Source organism: Ovis aries, chromosome 1, assembly GCF_016772045.2.
Source record: "Ovis aries strain OAR_USU_Benz2616 breed Rambouillet chromosome 1, ARS-UI_Ramb_v3.0, whole genome shotgun sequence".
Lineage (NCBI taxonomy): Eukaryota > Metazoa > Chordata > Mammalia > Artiodactyla > Bovidae > Ovis > Ovis aries.
The window spans coordinates 28,760,315-28,774,609 of record NC_056054.1 but is presented as its reverse complement, the minus strand read 5'-3'; the positions used below and the strand labels follow the sequence as shown (position 1 = coordinate 28,774,609).

Sequence of the window (14,295 nt, the reverse complement as noted above, 5' to 3'; positions counted from 1 at the left end):
GCTCTGTGAAAGAGAAGCTTCCTGGCCTCTAAGGCTCCAGGTAGTGCTGGGGAGCGTGCTGGGAGGTACAGAAGCAGAGCCTGGGCAGCCTGAGCGGGTCTAGGAAAATGAATGCTGAGCTGTGTCTTTGCCTGTGTCCAGACTGTGGTGGGCTTTCCTTTTCAGATGACCAGCTGGCCTGGGCTAGAGCTCCCAAGTCCTCAGTATTCCAAACCCCGGCTCCAAGTCAGAGGAGAGACTTCAGAGCTGCTGCCTCCTCTCTGGGCTTATCAGCCGGCTTCCCATGGTTGCCCGCAGATCAGGGAAGTTGCTGGGGCCTCACTGACCAGCCACACTCCCTTACTGTTTGTCTCTTGACTTGAGGCAGCTGCATGAGGCCAAGTTGTTCCATGTCCACTCACCAGGTCCCCGGCAGCAGAGTCCCAGAGGAAGCTTCTAGGGGGGAGGTGCAGGGGGCAGCTTTGCCCTCTGGACCTCCCAGGGCCCAGGCGGAGCAATGCAGGGCTGAGAGGTGACTTAGAAAAGACTCAGGTTTGAGCATTGGCCCTTAGCAAGGACTGCCATTGACCAAGGCCCCGGGGGTATCTGGGGGGCTTTACTTTTTTCTCTGATCATTCAGCAAACCAGGCTCTCTCTACCTCCCCTGGCTGCCAGGGTGCACAGGTGTGAGAGCCCTGCCCGAGCCGCACTGCTGGCCCTGAGAATCGGGATGTTACTGGAGAGGGCGGTAGAGGCTCAGGAGGGAGGAGGCGCTTCTCCTGCCAAGAGCTGAGGACTGACAGAAGGCCTTTTGCTCCCTCTTGGCGACTGGACCTCACCCTTGAACCCTCCTCCTCCCTGCTTTTCATTTTCCTCTTTTTTGGGGGGGTTGGCTCCAAATTATCTTATTTTGTTTACATTGCACCCAAGTTTCGTGGTACAAAAGACTTGCAGGTGCAAATATGTCCCGCCTTCATTAACTTCCCCTCCCTTTTTAATTTATGTGATTTCAATTTTCCTTCCCTGTACTGTTAATTAGGGGACCCTCTAATCAGTGCCATTATCACAGTGGTATTCATGTTTAGGAAAGCCGCTAAACAAATGCTTGCAAAATTGCTAAATGGCTAATTAATGTCTGTTAATTAAGAAAATTGCTCATGGTAACAAACCATGCCGTTGCTGGCAGCCGCTAGAAAGACACACACTTGTTGAAATTAGTCGTGTGGCAGGTAGGGGAACATCTGCTCCATGTAGCTTTCCGGAAGTGAGCAGCCCCACGCTCAGGCGAGAAGCTCCAGGCCTGTCCCGGGCACGGCCCCCTCGCCTCTCTCTGCACACCTCTGTCTCCATGCCCACTGGTCCTAGCCACCCCATGGCCCCCCACCTCCCCCCACCCCTCCACAGGCTCTGCTCTCTGGGCTGTGCTTGCTGAGCCAGCAACAGGCTGAGCAGCCTGGCTTCCAGGCCGGAGACTGAGGAATAAAACCATGCCCCACGAGTCATTTTCCTTCTCTTTTTAAATGAAACCACACTCATCCTCTCTGCATATTTTGAATTTTTCTCAACTTCCAAGAGTAGTGACATGGCCCCAAAAGAGTGAATTGGGTTGTGTTTCTCTCCAGTTGGCTTCCCTGGTGGCTCAGACAGTAAAGAATCTGCCTGCAGTGCAGGAGACCTGGGTTCAATCCCTGGGTTGGAAGGATCCCCTGGAGAAGGGAATGCCACCCACTCCAGTATCCTTGCCTGGAGAATCCCCATGCACAGAGGAGCTTGGCGGGCTACAGTCCGTGGGGTCGCAAAGAGACACAACTGAAGTGACTTTCACATTCTCCTTACCAGCACCAGCATCTTGCTCTGAATAGCCCAAGTTGGCAGCAAGGTGCTTCCCTGACCAGATTTTCATGCTTTTTGACTGTGACCTGCAGTAGAAAATATATTTGACACAGTGACCCAGTACATACACACACACACATGCACATATTTATAAATAGAGATTAATGAAGAGTATTTCCTTAAAATACACAAAGCGGTCTGATATTTTCTACCCTAGTTTTTATTCTGCTCCAGGTTTTTAAAAACAGTGGTTGCAACCCACTTAATTGATTTCACCACCCACTAATGGGCTGCACCCCATGCTTTGGTCAGCTCTGTGGTTTAAGTGTGAATTCTTCTGCCCATCTCTCCTGTGGGGAGTCAAGGCCAGCATATAGCCCAGAGCTTCAGGGGTCAGCCGGGGACGAGGGTGGCTTACCACCAGCTGGAGTGGCTAGCCCCAGCATCTCCTCCCGTCACCCAGCCCCGACCCTGCTCCCCCACACACCCTCTCAGGCCTGGGCTGCAGAGGCCAGGGTGAGCCTTGCGCCCATCAGGCTTCTCCTCCTGTCCTTGCCATCTTCCGCTTGTGTGGCTGTGGCCAAGTCTCTTTATCCCTTGATACTCATTGTCGCCACTGATAGAAACAGGAATGAGAAACCCGCTTCCTGGGGCCAGTTTCAAGTGAAGGTGTGTTGATGAAGTGCTCTGAGTAGTCACTCGGTGATGGTCTCTTCCTCTTGTCCCCCAAGTATTCAGCCTCTGGCACCACCTCACTATTCCTGTCTGTTCCCATTCATCCATCAGAGCCCCCTCCCCTCAGGAGACTGATTGCCTCATCCTTGCCTGGCCCTGGCCCAGGAAGTGGCACGTGGGCACCCTTCAGGGTAGGTCAGTTTCTGCAAGCCCTGGGGCTTCCCTGGTGGCTCAGCGGTCAAGAATCCACCTGCAGTGCAGGAGATTCAGGTTCGATCCCTGGGTTAGGAAGATCCTCTGGAGGAGGACATGGCAACCCACTCCAGTATTCTTGCCTGGAGAATCCCCGTGGACAGAGGAGCCTGGCGGGCTACAGTCCGTGGGATTGCAAAGAGTCGGACATGACTGAGCGACTAAGCACGCACACACACTGCGCGCCCTGAGCCTGTCTCAACCAACGTATTTAACATGGCAAACTCCGCTCTAACGGCAGACCATGCTGGCCTACTCCTGCGTGCTTCCACAAAGGAGCTTGATTTTATTTGTCGTGCCTGGAAATCCCCCTGAGTGTGTTTATCAGCTTCTCTCCCTCCTGCCCGCCCTTTTACACCGTTGAGCCGGCGACCCAAGCAGCAGCTCGCACCTCCCCGCCAGCCAGAGCCCGCCGCCCGCACGCCGCCCGCCCTTTGTTTTTGGTTTAATTTTTGTTCTTTTAAGCTTCTCCTGCGCTCCTCCATGTGCTGTGATCTATAACCTGCCTCTACTGTCTGGCCTCACAGGGTCCTCCGGGGTCACAGCCCTCGCCGCACGCACAGCCTCCACCTCACAATCCCAGCAGCATGATGGGACCCCACAGTCAGGTAACGCACTGTGGCCCGCCCGCCCGCCGGCCGGGGGGCGCGGGGCACCAGGAGGACAGAGCCAGCAGAGGAAAAACAAAAATCAAAACGTGCTCTCGCCATGGCCTTTGAGGATTTCCTGACCAAGGAGATTCCCCCTCCTCCCAAAATATATCTTTTTCCCCCTTAAAGATAGTCTTCACTCCTTGGACATCACACCCTGCTTGGATATGAAACCAAAAGAAAACGAGAACTGTTTCTGTGACCTTGTCAGCGGCCTCTGCGTTTTTGTTTTTTCCTCTCTCACTTTTGGTTTGGTTTTTGAGTTTGGTTAACCATTGTTTGTAACCGAAGCTGCATCCCTTGCCTTCTCCGTGTGCACTCTTCGCTGCTGAGAAAGCTTTTCTGCCCATTCCCCTGCATCGAGTTAGGGCGCCCGCTGTCCCCTCACTGTTGGCCTTGTGTATCTCCTCCCCCTTCTCCCTGCTCCCCTTCCTTGCCCCCTTTGTCGGTGTCGTGTGAGTGTGTGTGAGTGCGCGTCCAGCTTTGTCTACACACTGGAAAATTGCCTGTACAAGTCCCCTTGGATTCTTCCACCTGCCCTTACCTACAGCAGAGGTCTCGCCTTCGCCCTGCACTGGTGGGACTGCTCCTCCATGTCCTGTGCCAAGCCCCAGCTGCTGCCCCGGCACCCAGAGTAGAGCTCTCAGCAGATGCACGGTGCGCCTCCGCCCAGAGGGACAAGGCCGCCGGGGGGAAGACAGTTTAAAAGATCACTAATTGTAACAAGACTGGACTTTGTGGAGTGGTGTGCGCTTGTGTCTGTCCCCATTCCATACTGCGGGCTGTCACTGAACTAACGCCCTGTAATTGCAGCCTTTTATGTCACCGCGATACGCAGGCGGCCCCCGGCCCCCGATCAGAATGGGAAACCAGGTACTGTACCTTCTCGTGTTCTCTCCCCTCGCTCGGCCACCCTTGACCCCAGCTGGACTTGGACTCAGAATCTGCAGGAGGGTTGGGAGGTGGAGGGACAGTTTTAACTAGCGTGGGAGGCAGCTTATAAGCAGGTCCCCGGAGAGGACTGTGTTTTCTCTTCAGCGCTCCACGCAGCCTCTCCCAGCATCATACCTGCCTCTCCCAGTGGGCTGTGGGCAGCAGGGTGTGAGTGCAGGGTTTTTGCGCTTCTAAAGAAGGTGGTAATGCCTCAGCCCCTCCCTGCCAGCCCTTTCTTGGAAAAGGGTTTTCCTCCTTAATAAAGTTAATTGACAACGTACATTTTTTACCCTGGAAGCTTGTGAGAAGGCTGGTAAATATAATCCTGCTATTAAGGGGAGAAATGGCCCATAGGAATGCTTCGATCAAGAGCCTGGATGCAGCGAGCAGGACATTTGTGAGTTTTTACGCAATGTCTGCCTGCTTCCCAGTTGCTTCCCAACTAACAACAAGAAAGGATTTATTCATGTACTTAGAACAGTGGTCTACTTGTGGGGAGGGCTTTTCAGCCTGGGGTTGTATGCCTTATGCTGCCCCATTAGGGTTGGCAGTTCTGGGTGGTCTGGAGAAACTGGTCCCCAGCTGCCTTCCGTGGTTCAGCCCATCCAAGGGCAGGCGAACTGCTGAAGTGAAGATGGGTATCTTCTTTTCAGGGTAGACAGGCTTTGAAGAAACTTTAAAGAAACATCAGGGAAATTTGATTACGTGCCCCAGTATTTCTGTATACATAATTCTTAGAGTGACCTGGCAGAAGCCCATCGGGAAGTCTGACAGCAACGCCAGGACCTCCAGCCCTTGTTGCCTTTGGAGCTGGGAGGTCAGTCACCAGCTAGATTGACGTTACCTGAATGGACTCCTTTTGTTCTCAAGAAAGCCCCCTTAGTGAGATATACGAGGACTTTGGAGAGATGCTCATAACCAGGGGACTCCAGTTTTAAAGTTAAATAGCCTGCCAGTTTCCACTTATTTTTTTTTCCTCCAAAAATCTTTTCTTTCCTATTTTCTCTGACATGAAGGAGAAAAACTTGGACAAGAATTAGAGGCCCAGCTTTTTGAGCAAAGAGGGAGCCCAGGATATGTCACAGATGAGGAAACAGGGTCATAGTGGGGCAGTGATTTCCTTATGTGTCCCGGTGAGCTGGGCTCGTGTTAGTCTCCAGCTGCCCTGGTTCAGTAAACGTGTTGCCCCTGTCTCTGTTTTTAACGGGTCATTAAGTGGACCTCCTCTGGCCTCACATGCCAGGGCCCCAGCACCAGCTCTTCCTCCTGCCCATCCAAGGCTCTCCTTAGCCCGAACTGCACCCTCCTGCCCCCAGGAGAGAACAGATGCTTCCTTATCATAGTTGTGGTCCTTCCTCCAGCAATTAAGGGACGCGAGAGGAAACATGTTTGTTTCTATTTATCAATTAAGTATGAGCAAGTGCCCGAGAGAGCAAATGGAGAATAAATCCATCATCTGTACCTCGCATTACAGATCAATCAGGCTAACCTCCCCACCACCCTCCACTGGAAATCTATCCAGATTTCCAGTTTTCTGTGGACTCAATAATTTTTGTCCTCCAGGCAGGGATGTGTCCCTTTTCCAGGAATCGCCCCTGAGCATGGGGCTGCTGGTTCCACAGGAGCCTCTGTGGCACCTGAGTTAGCTCAGCCTTCCTCAGGGCAGGAGGAGGAAGAAGCAGCTCAGGCTTGCGTGATCTTCTGGGTTAGGGTGATGGAAGGGCCCTTAGGGAGACCAGGAGCTAAGGATCATTGACTTTGGTCTGGGTTTGATCCCTGGGTCAGGAAGGTCCCCTGGAGAAGGAAATGGCAACTAAACCTACTCCAGTATCCTTGCCTGGGAAACCCCATGGACAGAGAGGAGCCTGGCAGACCACAGTTCATGGGGTTGCAAAGACGACTGAGTGACTAACTCTTTCTACTTAAAAGTCTTGCAAGGTCATCCTCCACCTGCCTCCCTGGCTAGGGGTTTGGTGCCTTGTACAGAGAGCATTGCTGTGTTTCAAGCAAGGATAGCTGTGTGAATGGCGAACAGTGGGTTTCAGCAGGGTTTAGGAGAAGAGGGATAGAATCGGGGGTTGTCGGGCAGCCCTCGCATCGCATCCCAGTGGAGCCCCTGCCCTACCCAGCCCGCTAACTTGGGCATGCAGCGAGTGACTAGCAGATGCTGCTGGACTTCGTCCGGCCCCTGGGCGGACACTTGCTGCACCCACCCCACCGTGCTGGAGGCGAGGCACGGGCCAACCTCCAGGAGCCCGTGGAACAGCCCCAGAGCATCTCTCTGCCCAGCAGGCCTGAGGGTGTGTGCACGGCAGGCACTTGCAGTCCCATGTACAATGAGCCATTCTTCTTCTTTCTCACACCTTGGGGCTTTGGCCGCTGCGTGAAGACCCTTTTACCTTTGCCGCTACACACCTTACTGCCCAGGCAGAGGAGGCCCAGCGCTCATCTCAGGGTCACTCCAGTGAGAAAAGTGACTGCGAGTCCCGTCTGGGCCTCTGGGCAGCCCTGCCCTGCTCCTGAGTCCTGATACACAGCAGGGTTAGGGGAGCCCAAGAAAGAGCTTCCGGCCTGAACTGATAGTCAGCACTGGTCTACCTGGACAGGGAGCAGTTCTCTGATCCCCATGGCCACTCCACCAGAGTTAGGTGGCGGCTTACCAAGACCTCCCAGCACCTCAGCACCCCAGGAGCCCCCAAACCGGACAGCTTCAGTGGCAGGCCTTCCTGCGTCCTCTCAGAGTCCTGTAACCAGGCTTCAGAAATATCCCAAACCCCCAAGTGGGCAGACACTAGCCAGCCCAGTGATTCAGAGCTTGGGAACTCAGTAGAGGAAGCAGAGCTGGGAGAAAGCAAGAGGTCAGAACAGCTAACACCCAGGGCCAGATAGAGAGACCATCCAAAGGCCCCGGGCAGCTGGAATGGCAGGTATGGGGTGCCACTTCCTAATAGCAAGTGCCCCCAGGCTGACGTGGCCCTCCCATACGCCTCCCTCTCCCCAGATGCACGCGCACACACCTTATTTATTCTGAAGGTGAACTGTGAGAGGTTGTCCCTGTTTCCCACCACCACCTTCCAAAACTGGTTGGGAATTCCCTGTTGGGCTGATAGCCCCCCACCAATCCCACAGCGCAGTTGGGGCTGGGGGACGCTGGGTAGTCCAGGGTCCCTGACACAGGTACCCCACTTTCACAAAGGCTTTCCTCCCCAACCCGAGGCCTGTAATTAGTCCTAAGGCATGGGGTTCCTCCCCACCCTCCGCATCCTCCCCAGTTCTGCTTTTCTCTTGTTTCATATTGCAGTAAAAGAACTTCAGTCTCAAAGATCTTTGACGGGGTTTTCATAGCGAGTGTGCTAAATGTTAACTCAGGAACCCCCTGGCCCTCCTCATCTCTAGAGATCACACGAGCACCCACCACGTGCACCAGGCTTTGCAGGGGACAGGTTCTCACCCAACATCCTGCTCACCCTCTCCCAGAGGCCTCCTCCACCCCTGGGGTTGGAAGGTGGCCTTTCATGTGCTGGAAGGAGTCAGGAGTCCTGGGTGTTCTTCCTGGCCCTGCCTGCCAGGCTGTCAGACCTCGGGACCTCAGCTCCCCCACCAAAATCTCAAAGGCCACTTTGTTTATCCCCTATTCCCAATTTAGTGTTTGACCTAGACGGCAGAGACTAGAGTTCGGGTGGTAGAAGGGAGGGACAGTGCTGCCGCTGAGGGGTGTGTGGTGGGCGGTGATGCCAGAGTGTCACTCGGCCCTGGCAGATATGCAGGCCCGTGAGGACTGTCACAGATGGAGCCCCCGTGCTCAGCTGCGCCTGCTGCAGTTTTCCATAGCTCCAGCTGGAGCTGCCCGCCCCCTGGGGGACCGTCCCGCCGTCTCAGGGAGACCCTGAGTAGCCCTGACAATCAGGTGGGGAGATGGGGCAGGCAGGTGCACCCCCTGGGCCCCCACTGTGGGGAGCAGCACTCAGCTGTGTCTACATCTCTTTCAGCCTCCGGGAGGAGTTCCTGGGACGCAGCCACTGCTGCCCAATTCCATGGATCCCACCCGACAACAAGGTAGAGGGCGCAGGGTGGGCGGCTGGGTGGATGGGGGCGTTGGGAGAGGCCCCTCCTCCCCCACGGTCTGCCTCTCCTTCCTGCCGCTCAGGCTCTCCCCACCTCTGTCACACAGGTCACCCCAACATGGGAGGATCAATGCAGAGAATGAACCCTCCTCGAGGAATGGGGCCCATGGGGCCCGGCCCACAGGTAACCAGCCGCCAGTCTGTCTGTCCATCTCGCTAGCCATCTGTATGCACCCGCCTTCTCTCCTCCTTCCTAGTCTGTCTGTCTTTCCACATCTCATAGCTCGTAAGGCTGAGAGGAGAGGGCATGACTGACGCCCTGGCGGCCCTTGCTACCCGTAGATGGGCAGCCCCCCAGCAGAGTTGAGGGGGACCCCCCTCCCATGGAGCTGGGGAGGAGGGGCACCTGGGAGCCTTCCATGGGAAGGACTTGAGGAATTTGAAAGGCAGGGGTCTGTGTGCCCAAACAGCATTGTGGGTCCCCAGAGCTTCCTCCCACCCTGGGAGGGTGGACCTGAGCTGGCTCAGTGGTCACCCAAGGCAGGATATTACGTTATTCTGTCTGCAGCTCACCGTTTGTCTGATTTTGGATGGATCACTTTGACCTTGGTGGGCCCAGCAGGCCCCGGTGTCCCCACCTGTCCAGCGCGGGAGGTGTGAGTCTGGCCATGGTTCTCAGTGGTACACCTCTCAGCTGAGAGGAGGCCAGGGCCCCAGAGTGCAGTTCAACCCAGAGCTCTTGCCATGTTCGTGTCCCAGGCTCCTGCCTGAGCTTGCTTGTGCCCAGAGGGGTTCTGTTGCCAAGAAGGACAGTTTAGAAACCTCTGGAAGAAATTATCTAGTGCCCTGTCTGTCCCTTCACAACATCTCAGTGGTCGCTCCTTGTGACCCAGCTGCATACCCTCTGGTCCCCGGGCCCATGGAACCATTGGGCAGGGGTCTGACAGGCCATTCCTGTTCTAGAACCTCCTCACCATTGGCTCCCACTCTTCTGAGTATTTAAGTCTGGCTCTGGGTCCTGCGGAAGCTGTGGCAGAGAATTTGCTGTGTTCTGCCCTCCTTGGGAATTCTCTGGGGTCTGCCCCTCGAAAGCCAGAGTCTGAGTAAGGAGACGGTTGTTTCAGAGAGAGAGCAGGAGGGCCTGTTCTGGGGTGTTCCTTCCCTTCTCTTCTGCCCTGCCTGGAGGCCTGCTGGTCTGTCTCCCTTCTGCTCTGGGTATTTGGATTCTCTGGGCCCCTGCACAGGTTTCTGGTTCCCTGGCAGTGGGGTTGTGCCCCCGCTCATGCATGCCTGCCTCCCTTTTGTAGGAAGAGGTTTCAGCCACACCCCGCAGTCCTCCACTCTGCCCGGAATTGTATTTACAGCACACCCAGCCGCTGCTTTCTTCCCGGTGATGGCTGTAACATCTGTGGTGTTGAAAGATTTTTAAGGAGGTCCTTGTCTTTCGATGGCCCCGTAATCCTGAAAGGAAGCAAGCCCACACCGGTTACAGCTCCGGTTTTTTTGTTTTCTTTTCTTTCCTCAAATCCCTCAAAGCTTGTGTTTTCAGCAGCTCCTTTTAAGCCACCGGAGTGGCCCCTTCCTGCCAGGAGGCCTGCTGGAGCTGACCTCCACAGGAACCCATGGGAGGGCAGCAGGGTCTGAAAGCTCAGCCTTCTTGTCCTGAGTCAGAAACTTTCAGATTCCTCAGCCCCGCACACTAGATCCTCTTGGTGTGCAAATCAGCAGTGGCCTTGGACTTTTAGGATGTCCTTGGGGAGGTCTTGGGGATGCAAGAGGACAGTGTACTCCACCCCTTGCCCCGCTGATTCCTGGAGACTCAGCAGCTGCATCTGTAAAGTGGGACGGAGACCAGGACTGCCTTGTAGGGTTGCTGATAGGAGGAGGCACGAGTTCTTGGTGTGAGGCTTGGCACCGTGTAGCCTCTTGGGAAGTAGCTTGGGTTTTCCAACTAGGGGGCTTAAAACCAGTGTTGAGGACTCAGTCTGCTTGGGCTGGGTGATCGCTTTGTGTTTCTTTTATATTTTTTCTGGCAAAGGCCATTAACACTTGTTAAACCTGTAGTAATACTGAGGTTCCAGAAGCTGGGAATGGATGTTATCAGACGGCCCGAGACCAGAGTGTTCCGGAAGTCTAGGACTTCCTCCTGACTCAGCAGGAGTCTCGGTGTGTCCGTGTCCCTGACCAGGAGTCTGGCACACTCCTGTGACTGACATGTTTAAAGAGGTGGGGCTCCTGCAGCCTGGGGTCTTGCTGAAAGGGGCCCTCCTGGCCTCACCGGGCAGGATACAGGGGTGAACTCTTATGGGCTCAGAGACTGGTGCCCAGAGGGATGGGAGAAGCAAGCTCAGGGCTGAGGCCAGCTGGCCGTCCTCACCCCACCAACCTCAGGGTCTCTGAAAACATCTCTCCTGTTTTCTTCCCCCCCGCCTGGTTTTATGGAGATATAACTGACATACAGTACTGTATAAGTTCAAGGCGTACAGCATAGTGACTTGACGTATATCACAAAACGATTACCACGATAAGTTTAGTGAGTCTCCATCATCTCAAATAGATACAGAGTTAAGGAGATTGAAAAATTTTTTTTTCTTGTGATGAGAACTTTTAGGATTTACTCTCTTAACAACACTTGTGTATAACATACAGCAGTGTTAGTTACATTTTTGATGTTGTACATTACATGCCTAGTACTTATTTGTTTATCTTGGGAGTTTGTGCCTGCTGACTTTCTTCATCCAGTTCTCCCTCCTCACAGCCTGCCGCCCTCTGGTAACCACAAGTCTGATCTCTCTTTCTATGAGTTCATTTTTGAAGTGTAATTGACCTACAACACTATGTTAGTTCCTTGACACAACTTAGTGATTCAGTATTTCTGCACATTTCAAAACTGATCACAGTAGGCGTAGTTCCTGTGATGTGTCCCCACGCAAAGATATTACATAGTTCTGGGCTGTGTTCCTCACACTGGACACAGCATTCCCATGACTCAGCTTATTTTGCACCTGGATGTTTCTACCTCTTAGTCTCCTTCACCCCAGTTCTCCTCCCCTCTGGCAACCACCTGTTTGTTCTCTGTGTCTATAACTGTTTTCTGCTTTGTGATTTTTATTCATTTGTTTTGGTTTTTAGAGTCCACATATGAGTGAAACCATAAGTGTTTTTCTTTATCAGACTTACTTCACTTAGCATATTGCAATCGGTGTCCATCCATATTGTCACAGATGGCAAGGTTTCATCCTTTTTGTTTCTGAGAGAGATTTCTGTGTGTGTGTACCACGTCTTTATCCGTTCGTTGTTGGATACTTATGTTGCTTCCATGTCTCGGTTATTGTTTTTAAAATGTGCTGCAGTGAACATAGGGGTGCATATATCTTTCTTTTTTCGTCTGTGTTTATTTTTGGCTGCGCTGGGTCTTCGTTGCTGTGCAGGCTTTCTCTAGTTGTGGCGAGCGGGGGCTCCTCTAGCTTCAGTGCTTGGGCGTCTCATCGCAGTGACTTTTCTTGTTGTGGAGCGCAGGTTCTCGGGGGTGCAGGCTTCAGGAGCTGCAGCCAGTCCTTGTGCCTCACTGGCTCTGGAGCTCAGGTGCACAGGCTTGGTTGCTCTGCAGCATGTGGGATCTTCCCAGACCAGGGATCAAACCTATGTCCCCTGCATTGACAGGTGGATTCTGAACTGTTGGACCACAAGGGAAGTCCACGTATATCTTTTCTAGTTAGTGTTTTTGTTTCCTTCTTTTCCCATATCAGGCTTCCCTGATAGCTCCGTTGGTAAAGAATCCACCTGCAATGCAGGAGACCCCGGTTCAATTCCTGGGTTGGGAAGATCTCCTGGAGAAAGGATAGGCTGCCCACTATAGTATTCTTGCGCTTCCCTTGTGGCTTAGCTGGTAAAGGATCTGCCTACAATGTGGGAGACCTGGGTTTGATCCTTGGGTTGGGAAGATCCCCTGGAGAAGGGAAACGCTACCCACTCCAGTATTCTGGCCTGAAATTCCATGGACTGTATAGTCCATGGGGTCGCAAAGAGTTGGACACGACTGAGCGACTTTCACTTTCGCTTTTCCCATATCTCTCGTGCCCCACTGGGTAGGGTGCAGTATTAAATTCGAGAGCCAAACCTCCCTCAGAGCAACTCAGATGTCATCCCTGACCCCTCACTGGGGGCAGAAAGGCCTGGCCTTGAGTGAGCCTGGACCTGGGCAAGATTGGGGTATAAAGTAGATTGCAGGTTCTGGGGTCAGCCAAGGAGTGGGTATCATAAAGCCTGGAAGTTTTGGACCCCCAGGATACAGTTGGGCAGAGGACAAGACCCATCCCCCAAGTCCTCTCTCTCTCTGTCCCCTGAGGGTGCTCCAGGGGAGTAGACAGGAGAGGGATGAGCTCAGAGCCTAGTGTTGGAAAACATGGTCCCAGCTGCGGCTCAGGCTCTTGGGGCCTCTGGTCCCTCGTCTGCAGAATGGGCGGCCGGGGGAGGACCTCATGGGACTCATCATGGGGCTGTGAGACATGGACCACAGCACAAGGCTCCACGAGGCGCCCCACGGATCCCATTGCTTCCCTGGAACCTGGGTTCAGAGAGGGAGCCCTGTCTTGCTGTGCCTGGGCTAAGAAAGGCGACCAAGCCCCTTTAGGCAGTCTTTAGTAAGCCCCACTGCATACACTTGCTGAGACTGGACACAAAGCTGGGAAACCTTCAGCCTGTTGTTCCAAGTGGGGAATAAGATTGCGAATAGTGGAACCATTCTAGAACTTTTCTGAACAAAGAATAGGTACAGTGTGGGCTTAGGGCTACAAAACCAAACAGAGTAACGTGGTACTTTTTGAGGTTGTGTTGCATTTTAGCCTAAATGTTACAAAGGAACCAGGAAACTAGGCGTCCGCCTGCCCTTTGCCCTCAGTGTCTTGGGCAGATTTTACTCTGGTTTCCTGAAACAGCCAGTGCCGAAAAGGAGGCAGTGTTTCCACTTAATTGTATTTTCTCTTCAAAGATTTATTCCTATGCCTGTGTCTGGAGAGAACCTCTGGCTGAATTTTTCAAAAGTGAATCCTGTTAGGATGACGCGGAAACTGCCAGAGCTCTGCAGGCTCCTGCGGCAATGATGTTTGGCGCCCAGACCCCACAGGGCCACTTTCAACACTTCTGGTATTCCTGGTGAGGTGGGGTCAGCACAGCCTGGAATCAGATTGCCATCCTGGCATTTGAGAACATTCAGATAATCTCTGATAACCTACCGTCTAGAGACAGACCTTTTCCACTGGGAGAAGCTGCATCTCCCCTCTGATCCAGGACAGTCCAAAGTCAGTGCCTCTGAACAGAGACCCCAGAAAGAGACAGAAGGATTGTAAACCAGGCTAGAGCACCCTCAGCTGGTGAGGAGAGAGTAGAGTCACTTGAGGCCCTTTCTGGCGTGGCCCCGTGGAGGCCTCCCAGTGGGGCTGGCCAGGCTCTGCATAACTAGAGAGGGTGGAGGGCAGGTCCAAACGCCCAGGAAATGGCCTGACAGCCTGGAGTCCACCTTGACAGGCCCGTCCTATAGACTGTTCTCTCAGTCACCAGGCAGCACCAAGAAGAGCCTCTGTGTCGAGGGTTGCAGAAAGCAGAAGCAGCGCCTGCTGCTGTGAGTGCTTCCAGCATGGCTGTGCACCCTGCCCAGAGCACGGAACTCAGACCAAAAGGGCGGGGCCTGACCCTTTATAGAGTTCCGGACAGTGGATCTGACTCCTCTGCCCAGGGTCTGGGGTGACCTGGTTGGAACAAGAAGCCGGGTGGGAAGATAGGCGGGCAGACAGACACATACCCGTGGATGTGGCCATCCCCGTGGCTGCACCCCAGACTCCTCCAGGTCTCCGGCTGCCCCATCCCTGCAGAGCGGTGCTGAAGGCAGAGGAGAAGGAGTGTCCAGCGGC

General features: G+C 53.9%; 1 protein-coding gene across 11 annotated transcripts in view; it reads left to right on the top strand.

Annotated features, from left to right (window-relative positions):
* The window catches only part of SSBP3 (single stranded DNA binding protein 3), a 165,889-nt gene that overhangs the window by 135,185 nt on the left and 16,409 nt on the right, over positions 1-14,295 (top strand). For 5 of the 11 annotated variants that reach the window (XM_027970542.2, XM_042248411.2, XM_042248437.2 and 2 more), the window contains 4 exons: positions 3,267-3,347; positions 4,203-4,262; positions 8,312-8,378; positions 8,494-8,570. In XM_027970542.2, coding sequence (XP_027826343.1) covers positions 3,267-3,347; positions 4,203-4,262; positions 8,312-8,378; positions 8,494-8,570 — 285 coding nt within the window. The remainder of the gene's footprint in view (positions 1-3,266; positions 3,348-4,202; positions 4,263-8,311; positions 8,379-8,493; positions 8,571-14,295) is intronic. The other 6 variants (XM_027970549.2, XM_042248414.2, XM_060400176.1 and 3 more) reach the window with 2 other exon arrangements.